This window comes from Rhinolophus ferrumequinum, chromosome 10 (assembly GCF_004115265.2).
Source record: "Rhinolophus ferrumequinum isolate MPI-CBG mRhiFer1 chromosome 10, mRhiFer1_v1.p, whole genome shotgun sequence".
Lineage (NCBI taxonomy): Eukaryota > Metazoa > Chordata > Mammalia > Chiroptera > Rhinolophidae > Rhinolophus > Rhinolophus ferrumequinum.
The window spans coordinates 42,661,761-42,675,262 of NC_046293.1; the positions used below are offsets into that span (position 1 = coordinate 42,661,761).

Genomic DNA, 13,502 nt, shown 5'->3' on the forward strand with positions numbered 1-13,502 from the left:
AAATGAAGTAAGGAATGTTTCCATGGAAGTCCGGGCGGTATTTCAAGAATATAGTCAATTGTGCCCAAAATAATGGGGAGGTCAAGTAAGGTAAAGAATGAAGAGAGGCCACCGAATTTTGATCTGCTCTACGTCAGAAGAGTTTAAGCAGAAACAAAAGCCAGAATATAGTAAAGCAAGTTGAATAGAGAATGAAAAGGACGTTATGATGGAAACCCAGGCTGTTCTGTAAAGAAGTACGGTACTGAGAAGATAGCAACAAAGACTTCATGAAGGCAAAGCAGAGTCAAGATAAGAATTTTTATAATAAGAAAGACATAAAACTTTTACTATTGGAAACAAAAAAGGTATTTTAAAAAAAAATATTTGCAAAGATATGTACATTCATGGCTTTTTTAAGATGTATCACACCATCAACCAAACGAAAAGACAACCTACGGAATGGGAGAAGGTATTGTGCCGCTCCTGAACCTGTAAGCTCCCCAGGTAATGGTTGTTGCCAATGATACATCCGATAAGGCATTAATGTAAGGAATTCATACAACTTAACACCAAAAATAAATAAATAAATAAACAATACAATTAAAAAATGGGCAGAAGACCTGAATAGACATTTCTCCCGAGAGGACATACAGATGGCCAACAGACATGAAAAAATGTTCAACATCACTAATCATTAGAGAAATTGAAATTAAAACCACAATGGGATATCACCTCACACCTGTCAGAATGGCTATCATCGATAAACCAACAAATAACAAGTGTAGATGAGGATGTAGAAAAAAGAGAACCCTGTATATTGTTGGTGGGGTTGTAAACGGGCACAGCCACTATGGAAAATAGTATGGAGGTTCTCCAAAAAACTACTATATGACTCAGAAATTCCACTTCTGGGTATTTATCCAAAGAAATCCAAAACAGTAATTTGAAAGATACACGCACCCCTAGGTTCACTGCATCACTATTCATAATAGTGAAGATATGGCAGCAACCCAAGTGCTCACCAATAGATGATTGGATAAAGATGTGGTACGTGTACATAATGAAATATTACTCGGCCTTAAAAAATAATGAAATCTTGCCACTTGTGACATAGGTGGACCTAGACGATATTATGCTAAGTGAAATAAATTGGACAGAGAAACAAATACCATACGATTTCACTTACGTGTGGAATATAAAGCACAAGTGAACAAACAAAACAGAAACAAACTCATAGATACAGAGAGCAAACTGATGGTTGCTGGATGGGAGGGAGGTTGGAGGGATAGGTGGAAAAGGTGAAAGGGATTAAGAAGTACAGATGGCCACTTTTAAAAATAGTCAGTGATGTAAAGCACAGCGCAGAGAATACAGTCAATAATATTGTAATGGTGTCAGATGGATACTAGACTTATCAGGGTGGTCACTTCATAAGGTATATAAATGTCTAATCACTATGTTGTACACTTAAAAATAATATAATATTGTATGGCAAATGTATTTGAAAAATAAGAAAATAAAAAAAATTTTTAATGAAAAATATAAAAGAATGAGTCAACTCCTAAAAAGGCATATTGCTTACATAATAATATTTAGTCATTACTGATTATTGAAGGAAGATAAAGTTAATCAGGTTTGAGGCAACTTCCTATCCCACTACTACTCTCTGCCTTGAACACAAGGCAACTACGCTAGTAAAAACCACGTTACTACTTTCACACTCACCCTCAAAACATTCTACCCCATGGAAATGTCCTTAAGTGCCCAGTTGCCATGCTCTATGAAGACTGTTTGAACAAGAAATGCAAAAATTACATTCAGGGAAAGTGGGCACTTGGAAGTCTATGTCCAGTCAGGGTTAGGGAGGTCATTTCCCCTATGTGCACAATGATAGATAAACAGAGAAACTTGGTCTTCTGAGAGAAGCAGAAGCTCAGAGAAAAGTCATAGTGTGAAGAATATGTGGCCAGGGAGGGAGAAAGAGAGGGGAAGAGAGGGAGAGAGAGAGAATGAATAGTTATCTCACTTCCAACCCCGTACCTGTTTCTAGCTGCATTTCCCATAAATGTAAGTTATACGTCACATGAGATGTTTCTAATTCCCCCTACTTTACCACCTACATGTGAGATAAGTGAATGCATTTTCTTTTCTTGCAACTAAATTTTGACTAAACAATGTGATTTCTTTTCTGATTCTTCCAATGAAATCTGGAAAAGTTCCTATACAAAGCCATGGAAATTTTAAATGTCCAGCCACAATGCCATAAATCTTATTGTGAGGAACAGGAAGGTGGCATGGTAACCACAATGAAATTTACTTATGGAAAGGAGTAACCTCATTATAGCATTGTTTTTTCAATTTCTGGAAAAGTCAATCAAACTGTTCTTTGAATCTTTCTTTAAATGATTCCACTCTGTGCTTCATAACAAAAATAAACATCATAACTATCCCTTTAATGATAAAAAAAAGAGTAAATTATGATTTTTAGTACCACACCCAGGCTTCCAGTTTCTCTAAATCAGTGTCTGAGCTTGGGATTACCCCTTATGTTCCTTCTTTTCTCTAAATTATGACATTCCCCATCTCCAGACTACACTGGAAATTATATATATACATGTGTATATATATATAATATGTAAAAATATGCATATATCATATATAAGCAAATATCATGTATAATTATATATCATATATATATAATCTTCCAGTTAACCTACAACAATGGAAAAGAGGAAAAATCTCACTCTCCTGAGCCTCTGGATATGAAAAGTAGGCCAACTGGCCTCTCAACCCTGGCACAGCTGCCAAGTCTCCATCTATGTACTTAGATTTCACTTGGCACCTAGTGAAGCCCCTTTCAGAATGCTCTTTTCACCCTCATTCAGCCTTTTTTACTAGGCCTAATTCCAATCCCTGAGGTCAATAAACAAGCTGATCAGAGTACCAGTGCTTAGCCAGAGAATCTCACTCCCACCTCTCCCTGCCCACCTCCACCTCTTTACCTGCCTAGCTCTGACACCGCTGCTGCTCCTGAACCTGTAAACTCCCCAGGTAAAGGTTGTTACCTGGTGAGTAGAGCTCTTAACATAAGAGGAAAGGGAAGTTCAGGGCCCAAAAAGAACAAAGGAGACTGTAAGTGACTTGAGGACAGGATCTATGTCTGTCTTGCTCATAAAGTACCCCCAGAAACTGGCATGGGGCCTGGCAAGAGCAGGCACTTAGAAAATATTGTTGAAGAAATGAACTACAAGGATAACAGAATAGCAAGTTACGCTGCCTGTGTTTCCCATTCTTTCAGAGTGGCACCTCCCCAAAACACAGACTAGTTCATCGTTATTAACTGGATCCAGCTTCAAATATTACAGGGAAATGGCATAATTTCTTTTAAAAAATTAAATAAATAAGACTAACTCATTTCACATACTGAAGTTATCTTTCTTTTAATAAGCTCCTCCAAATGTTCTTCTAGGGTTCTTTTAAAGTGTTATTTATTTTCTATGACAGTTATGACATGAAAGTTGTGGACAGTTAATTTTAATATTAATAAATCAACATTATCAATCATAAATCATGATATTGTAATTTATATTTACATTATGTAATCATCATAAATAAAAACATAAAAATATGAACTTACATGTTTGGACAAGTTGGGGCTCTTTGAATCGACATCATACCTAAAATATTAAAATACAAAACTCAAATTACTTCCACAAAATACAGCTAGAGAAAAGAACCAGTATTTTCCAAAAAAAACATAAATAACATATAAATGAATCAAAATTATACCAATGGGGAGAAAAACTTAGCAAATTTAGAAGTCTCTTGTAATCTACGGTCTACATGCCAATGGCAGAATTTACGATCTCTGGGTCCCTTTATTTCACGAAACCTAAGTGGAAGTCCTAATAGTTTTAGTCGTCATAGTGGCTGGTTGATAAGACCTGATTAAAATTTCTCTTTCCTGTGAATCAATAGTATTATTCTAATACTGTTCAAAATTTCCTCAAAACTGCAATTCTTCTTCTCTTGGACGACATTAAAAAACAAACAGGGGCTGCTGATAGGCTGTTATTTGTGTACACCTTATTTCTTAATTCATATCTTAAATGCTGTTACTAACTTTGAATTTGGCTAGAGTACTGAGACATTATTTTTCCCCAATCCCAGGACTTGGGGAAACCCTGTATTTTATGAAAAGAAAACTATATTTACATAGGATTCATATAGGTCCTGTGTAGACCACATGGTACTGGAAATGATTTCTTGCAGAGATCCTGGGAAAACATCACTCACTGTCACTTTAGCCCCTCATTTTAAAGAATTTGTAGAAATGGAAAGATCACTAACAGTCAAAACAACCTCAATTTGCTGAATTCTTGAATAAGGAACTATTTGTGCTGGCTCCAGTCTTTCTCCTAAATCATATACCTTTCACATTCCTTCCTGCATCGCTTCCTACCAGAAATTAACTGCCTTTTTAAAGGTTAATTAAAGTCTTAACTCTCGCATAACAAGAATGTTTTCACAAAGAAACAAAGCATCTCAATCAATAAAAGGCCAAGAATCAGAGTTCACTGAGTGTACTGATGCTGAGCAGTGGTGCATCTATTCCCCAGCAAAGAATGTTTACCACAGATTGGCTTTAAAATTATCTGATGCCAATACCTGCCTCAGAAGAATTACAAATTACTCTCCTTCATATCAGGGCACGCTGATCACTCTCAACAGCTGTACCTAGAATTTTCAATCAGTAAATTGCCAACATCTACCAAAGACCTACAGACGTTAGTACAAAAAACTATTTACTCAAGACACGTTTTCTTATTAAAGACAATTTTTTAAGGGTAAGACTGAAATTAGCAACGGTAGCAATGACAAAGGTGAAATATAACTGTACTGGCTCCTCCCCAAGAATCAGTCCTGGAAACTGTTTTCTACAAAGAGTTCAGTGTGGATTAGAATTAAAAAAACATGGTGTGTTCAGTAAGAAGAAGCAAACGTTTTCATCACAGAGTTTATCTTCAAATACAATCCTCTTTTATTGTTTTTAACAAAGCTTTTTTAATGCTATTATCTCAAAAAAAAGGTAATTTACAACATAATGAATGCTTTAGATAATATGTTGAATTATAATGCCTTCAAAATTACCATGATTTTTCTTTTAATGGAATTTTCCTTCTAACTTTTCTAAAAGTATCAACACTAACTGATCCTCACCCTCACAGGTCAGAACATAAACACTATATCCTAAATGGTGTGTGTGTGTGTGTGTGTGTGTGTGTGTGTGTGTGTGTGTGTGTCTAGGTTTATGAGTGCCATACTCTCCTTAAGGAAGAGAGAATACACTGCAAAGCAGGAAAGCTCAGTAGTTTATCCTGAGGAGGGTACATCCTACCACGCCTAAATTTACTAAGGAAATTTTGTAAACAACTTCATCCTGCTGTTAAAAGCTTATTATTAGAGTACTGAATTGGCAGTAACTAATTTGGGTGGATTCTAAGGGTTTTATTTTCTATTGCAAGGTAACAGATGTTGACTGGAATTATTTTTGTATTCTCAAATTCCAAATATGGTCCAAAGCTGAAAATAAAAGATGCTAAGTAACCTCATGCTTAGCTTGGAAATATCAAGGAATCCGTGAGTCCTCACATTAGGGTCAGACCCTCCTCCACAAAAGTTACTCATAAAGTGACAGGATCTTCCCTACCTCTTGGGAGGGCAGGAGGAGGTTCTTTCCATTCCCCAAAGCCAAATGAAGGGGAACTCTAAAATATGGGGTGATCGTGAGGAGGGGAGGATAGCATCTGGTTCCCCAGTCAGCTACAGAACCTGCCTGCAGGTCCACACTTCGGCTGCCAATGGAAGAGAATGTCAGGGGACCGTCCTCAGAAGTGCCCTCTGAGAGCTGAGGAACAAGGAACGATGTCCTTTTTGGTCTTTCCTCCACAATGAGAAGGCAAGCAGCATGTTTGACACAGCTCTCTTGAGGCTGGTACCCTCAAGGTGTTCTGATTTTTCAGAAGGTAGGAGACCCACATCTCTGCTTTCCAATTCCTCTACCTTTCTGCCCTTCCACCTCTCTTCTCTCCTGAAAGTAGCTGAGACAATAGCTCCAATTGAGGGTAGTGGAAATGAATTAAGTTTGAGATTGAAGTTTTAAAGTGAAGAGTACATAACAATTAATAAAATGAGATGGTTCTGATAAAAAGGTGGCAGAAAAGTACTGATATTAGACCATAGCATTGTTGAGGGCGTCCTTAACCAATATGGAAACTGTAATCGATATTGTTGAGACAATTATTGGAAGAAATAAAACAACTTATTTTCCCTACTAGTGCTGAGATCCTTCAAAAATAGATTGTAACAATATTTCATCATTATCACCATTTGATTTGGCAAGGAGAAAAATAATTTCTTAGGTAAGTCAAACCTAGGCTCATAACTCCTTTGTTGGTGTCTGGTTTAAATGGAAAAATAAGAGTGAAAAGAGTTATATCTTATTTTTCCTATTTTCTAGCATATACTACGTAGTGATATGGCTACCCACACTTCTTGCTCAAAGACATTTTTGTACAGCTGTTCTGCCAATAATAGTTTTCAACTATGAAAACCAAGTGACTTATTATTATTGGTGTGATAATTATAACAAAATAAAGTTTATGACTTTATTTGTGATATATACATAGCATGATGACAGAGACCATGTCTCTTGAATGAATGAGTAACACATCAGATCAAAAAGGCAGGAAAATTTTAAGACTCATAGCTAATAAACTAACCTTAAAACTATATCTCAGGTATATCACAATTACAATACCCCGTTTCCCTGAAAATAAGACCTAGCCAGATAATCAGCTCTAATGCATCTTTTGGAGCAAAAATTAACATAAGACCTGGTCTTATATTATATTATATTATATTATTAGTCTTATAATATTAAGACTGGGTATTATATTGTATTATATTAGACCTGGTCTTATATTATTGAGACTGGGTCTTATATTAATTTTTGCTCCAAAAGACACATTAGAGCTGATTGCCCGGCGAGGTCTTACTTTCGGGGAAATACGGTAATGATTACTATGTATTAATCAGAATTTCCAGGAATTTGGGGCAGTGGTGCCAGGAATACATATTCATTCACAATTATTCTCTCTCTCTAAGTCATTACAATTTTTAAGATCAATGGACAGGTTAGTTAAATAATAAACTATTCTGAAAACCATTTATAACTATTTGTTGGCCAATTTAGACTACCATATTCTTAAGTATTGCTGTTCCCCAAGGAGACATGTAAATATGTTGGAGGATTTGCGGTGGTTCTCTGAGTGATATTGGTTGGAGTCACAGGTGATTTTATGACCTACTTTATCCTTTCTTTATTTTCCAAGTTTTCTACAATGTACATTTTACCTAGGAATAACACATTGCTAAGACAAAATTTAAAAAACAATCATAGTTAGGCATAATGGATAACTACATACATATAACTAGTGAACAATTACACTGTTTACCACACTTATTTAGGTAGATAGGCTGGAAAAATCACAATGTAAAAAAAAAAGAAAAGAATGCTTGCTCTCACAGGTCAAAAGTGTTATGTGAGATATTCTAACCAATGGGAAATCAAAAGGACTTAATTAAAGTGATATCAAAACTATTACATAAACAAAAAGAATATACTTGTTGCTTTTCTTGATTATCTTCTCCCTGTATTTTTTTCTCTGGCCCTAATTATTTGAATTTTTTTAGAGGTCATATAAACTTGAAATAATGTTATTTGAAACAAATTTCTGAAATTAATCAAATATATTCAAAAGGTAAAATGATATTTAATTCAATTTTGCAATACACTTTCACATTTTAAACATTATACAATGTCTATGAGAATTACTATAATTTTAAGGAATAATAACGCCGAAGACTATAAAATATATCAATTTTCCTACACTAATTTCTGTTACTTTATTTGTTCTTGTCACACTGAGATAAAAATAATACAAGATGCTCCCATTCCAGTCAAACATAATAATAATTTTCTAGACATTAGGATTAAACATATTCTATTATATTATGTTCAGTGGAATACTTCAAACATTTACTTTTATCAGTATGAAACAACAAAAGCAAAAATAAAAATACCCCGGTTTAGGCATTATTTTTAATCTTCATAAAATTTTAGAAATTCAAGTTTTGTACCATTTAATTATAAAATATTTTAGACAAAATTTTATTCAATATTGCAGAGTACAGATCCCTTGAACATTTTAAACTTTCTAGGCCGCGGTTTTCTCATTTATAAAAATTAGATTAACTCCACCTCAGAAATTTGTCATGTACGTTAAATATGGTTACATATGCGAATGATTCTATTACAAACTGTGAATAAGAGTAGTAGTATTACTATCATAAATCACCTCTTTTTAAATGTGCTTATAAAACTTATGTAGTAACTGTCCAACATCATGCACTTCTGTAATTATTTAATTTAATTTATAAATAACTGGAAGATATTAGTAACAAACACATTAAAGCATCTAATCATTTCTTCCTTCCATATTTCCAGTAAGAGTATTAAAGTTCTCTTTTTTTTTAATTTCCTGAATCACATACAGTGAAGTTAAGCAATATTATTGAGCTATCATCAAGTATAGAAAAGTATATTAAGTTCTATCAATACCCAAACGTTCTTCTTACCTTTAAGTCTTTCCATGTCCATGCTAAGCATACCTAGCAAGCTTGACAAGCATGATATACACTAAGTATCAGGCGTCTCCCTCACCTAATATATTCTTCTTTGGACTCACTATTTGTCAAAGCAATTCTTGAAATGCTACTTGGTAAAACAGACTTACTATTTAAATGACTAACCAGCACTGAGTACATTTCTTGAACTGGACAATCCTTAAAATCCATTTAGCTTCCATAGCTTCATCTTCAGTATAGATGAGCATGTGATCACTAGCTTCTGTATACAGGTAAATCTTTCTTTACCTTCGCCTCTCTAGAATGATTAACCGATCTCTTAATTTTTGCTCATTGTTGTATTGACTCATACTTGATTACTATCATCCTTTTAAGAGCACCATTTCCTTTCTTTTCATTCTAATTGTACAATTCTAGAACAGACACAGTTATGAATAGCAAGTGATAAATGATAAACAGGACATGAACTTAAGAGACCAGTACAGAAGGGCCAAAATGAGACAAGAATGTGGGAAAGTGGGTGAGAACAGTCACCTGGCAGCAACTGCTTGTGATGGTGACAGGGGCCTGCTGGCAGACAGCAACCAAAACAAAAGAGAGAAATGGTACTAAAAAGTATGCAGGAGTTCAGAGAACTAACAAAACTTATAGAATCTCTACGTTGGTCTCAAAGATTGGAACCAAGCAGTGAGTATCTTGTCCATATCCTTTCGTGTTAACATTTGACTCTGAGTAATTTATCTTCTAAAAGTGCAAAAAAATAAAAAATAAAAAAATTTGCACACAAGGATACTCACTGCAGCATGGCATGTCATGGTAAAAAGAGGACCAGCCAACATGTCCATCAGTAAATGTTTGGTTAAGTAAATCGCAGTTTTTCAAACAGTGGAAATCATGCAGCCGTTAAAATGAATAAAACATGCATAGCAGGAAAGAGGGTTTGTTTTTGGTTTTTGGTATTGAAATTACAGGGAACTTTCATTTTTTAAATGCCTATATTATTTAAAGTTTATAATAAATTTTTATTACTTTTAAATGAAAGAAAACAATACAGATGAATAAAAAAAAAAAGAGAAATAAAGAGAGAACAAAGAATTATGGAATTGTGGCTGGTTTTAGGATACAGATAAGTCTGAAACTAAAGGGGAAAAAAAGTAAGGGAGTTAAGGGATACCATGCTAGTGTTAAGATAAAAGGAAAATTCATTTTAAAATGACTACAAGGCTCTGAACGATGGAAGAATGAAACCACATTCTAAATGATTTATATGTCTGTTTTTAAACAAAAACACTACGTGCAATCTCCATGATAAGCACAGTCAGGAAATCATTAAATTCCACTATAAGATTTTTTACTCATGAGCCTCATTTTTATTACTTCAAAAGGGGTTTCAAGGAAATAAAAACCAAATGGAACATAAAAACTTTTATTTGATAAATATAATGAATACTTAGAACTCCTACAATTCTTGAAGGAAAAGGGCTGGTATAAAATTTTATTTTTTTAAGCAAGCATGGCAGGTTATTTTACTGCACACATTGTAGAGAAAAATGAGAAAGACTACTAACAGTAGAAACTGTTTTTTAACATTAGGAGGCAAATTATGACTTTTCCAAGTAAAATTTTTAAAATCTTTATAAATTGTGACAGGATGGTATACTTTATTGTTTTCAGCTAGTACTTAAAATAAGATATCTATCTTTTTAAATACTTACGATGTTAATAAATTCTTTAATTATTTTATATATTAAGCATATACTACAATGTATGCTATACGTTTCCCTCTCAATAGATTTTGTTAACAATATCCAGATACTTCAACAATCACCAGTTTTGTGGAACAAAAACTCAGTAATAATATCTTATAAACAGACTGATTCCAGATTCTCTGTGGACAGGGAGTGGATTTTAATGATAATATTTTAATATGCCTGATGCAGCATCAAGAATAACAAGAATATTAAAAATATCAAAAATTCTGACTCTAGCATCCTGGGTCTTAGAAATATGACACCACGAAGTGATTAAAAAGAAACCATAGTTAGGCAGAGATCCGTGTACTATACAAAGAAGTAGCTTAGAGAAAATTAAAGATCTGAGAGAATGACCACCAAGGAGTAGATGAGATCACTCTGGCGTATATGCAGAACTTGTAAGAAACTGACTGAGACACAGAAAGGTTTAAAAGAATGTCCATATATACTGACCAGCATTTTTACATGGTTAAATTATTCACTTATTTTTTTCAATAAACGTAGCCAAAAGCCTATAGGAAGCAAAGCAGCGCTGGGACAAAGCTCAGGGCATGTTCTAAATAGAATTTATCTGGTTTACTGCCAATATAACCTATTATTCAGTGCAACCATAGGACCAAGCCTTACATTATAAAAAATGCCTTTAGCAATTAATTTTTTGAAAGTGCAAGTTTTACCTAAAATTTATATGGAACCACCAAAGACCTCAAATAGCCAAAGAAAGCTTGAGAAAGAAGAACAAAGTTGTAGGCGTCATGCTACCTGGTATCAAACAAGGCTGTAGTAATCAAAACGGTGTGGTACAGGCATAAAAACAGACACAGAGATCAGTGGAATAGAAGAGAGAGCCCAGAAATTAACCCATATCTATATGGTCAATTAATCTATGAAAAAGAAGGCAAGAATATACAATGGGGTAAAGATAGTCTATTCAATAAATGGTATTGAAAAAACTGGAGAGATTCATGCAAAAAAATTATATTAGATCATGTACAAAAATAAACTCAAAATTGATTAAAGACTTAAATACAAAAATGGAAACAAAACTCCTAGAAGAAAGAATAGGCAATAACCTCTCAAACATTCTCTTAGTAATATTTTCTTGGATATATCTCCTCAGGCAAGAGAAACAAAAGAAAAAATAAGTAAATGGGACTATATCAAACTAAAACATTTCTGTACAGCAAAGGAAACCATTAACAAAACCAAAAGACAAACTCCCGATTGGGAGAAAGTATTTGCCAATGGTAATTCTGATAAGGGGTTAATATCCAAAATTTATAAAGAACTCATAAAACCTAACACAAAAAAACAAAACACAAATAATCCAGTAAAAATGGGCAAAAGACCTAGGTAGGCATTTCTCCAAAGAGAACATACAAATGGTCAACAGACACATTAAAAGATGCTCAATGCACTATTCGTCAGGGAAATACAAATTAAAACCACAGTGAGATACCACCTCACATCTGTTAGAATGGCCATCATCAATAAATCAACAAACAACAAGTATTGGCGAGGATGTGGAGAAAAGGGAACTGTTGTGCACTGTTTGTGGGATTGCAAATTGGTGCAGCCACTATGGAAAACAATATGGAGGTTCCTCAAAACATTAAAAATAGAACTACTATATGACCCAGCAAATCCATTTCTGGAATTTATCCAAAGAAACCCAAAACACTAATTTGAAAAGATATATGCACCCTTATGTTCACTGCAGCACTATTCACAATAGCCAAGATATGGAAGCAACCCAAGTGCCCATCAATAGACGACTGGATAAAGAAGAAGTGGTACATATTCACAATGGAATATTACTCTGCCATAAAAAGAATGAAATCTTATCATTTGCGACTAATGGATGGACCAAGAGGGTATTATGCTCAATGAAATAAGTCAGACTGAGAAAGACAAACACCATATGATCTTACTTTTATATGTGGAATCAAAAGAACAATAAAAACAAACAAAACAGAAACAGACTCATAGATACAGAGAACAAACTGATGGCTGCCAAATAGGACAGGGGGTGGGGGACTGGGTGAAAAAGGTGAAGAAAGGAAGAAACACAATTGTTAGTTATAAAACAGCCATGGAGATATAAAGTACAGCATAGGGAATATAGTCGATAATATTGCAATAATAATTATGTATAGGGCCAGGTGGATACTAGACTTATCGTGGGGATCTCTTCGTAAGTTATACAAATGTCTAACCATTATGCTGTACACCTGAAACCAATACAAAACAATATTGAAAAAATAAAAATAAAAAACTATGTGCAAACACCTTTCAAAAATAAAAATAACATGGACTTTGCAAAGTTTAAAAAAATGAAATAAAAAAATCAAAATGCAATTTTCAGTAGTACTTACAAGTCAAAACGGAGATTCTCTCTTTCTTCAAAAAAGTAGTCCAGGATAAATTTTCTTACAAAATCTGGATTTAATGTATTATCAATTACTTCAGTCCTTCCAAACTGTTGAGAAAGAGTGAGAGAAAGGTTAAAAGCAAGGCTTGCATGGTTAGTTATTACAGTATAGTACTTAGTATTTTTAATGAACATAGTTCCTTGAAAACAGAAGCAATAAATATCCAAGTAACTTGATAAAATAAAGCCCTTCAAAAAAGTTTTTAGAGATCTAATCATTCCCTCTTACTTACTCAGGGAAATCGGGAAAAGAGTGCTGACTTCATTCAAATTATCAGAAAAGCAGCTTCGGAAAATTAATCTAACAAGCTGTAACACTTGCTCCTTTCTTCTCCGACTTCAAAGCCAAATCCTTTTCATAGACAAACTATATATAACGAGGTAACTAATTCAACATTTCCAAAATACTGAAGATTTATTTTGAACAATAATAATAATTACAGCCACCATTTATTGAGTACTTACATGTTTCAAAGCACTGTTCACACATTACTTGAAATCTTTACAACAACCTTGAAAGACAGGTATTATTTATTCCACTTTATAGATGAGAAAATTAAGGCAGAGGGTTCCAATCCAAGTCACTTAGGCTACAAAACCTGTATTCTATCTAGGACTCTCTATTT

The 13,502-nt window shown here is 34.0% G+C and overlaps 1 protein-coding gene across 1 annotated transcript in view; it reads right to left on the reverse strand.

Annotated features, from left to right (window-relative positions):
- Window positions 1–13,502, reverse strand: part of CPNE8 (copine 8) — a 177,822-nt gene that overhangs the window by 124,298 nt on the left and 40,022 nt on the right. Inside the window, exons 4-5 of the mRNA XM_033118275.1 lie at window positions 12,821–12,924; window positions 3,620–3,659 (exon numbers count right to left, since the gene is read on the reverse strand). Of these exons, the coding sequence (XP_032974166.1) occupies window positions 3,620–3,659; window positions 12,821–12,924 (144 nt within the window). The remainder of the gene's footprint in view (window positions 1–3,619; window positions 3,660–12,820; window positions 12,925–13,502) is intronic.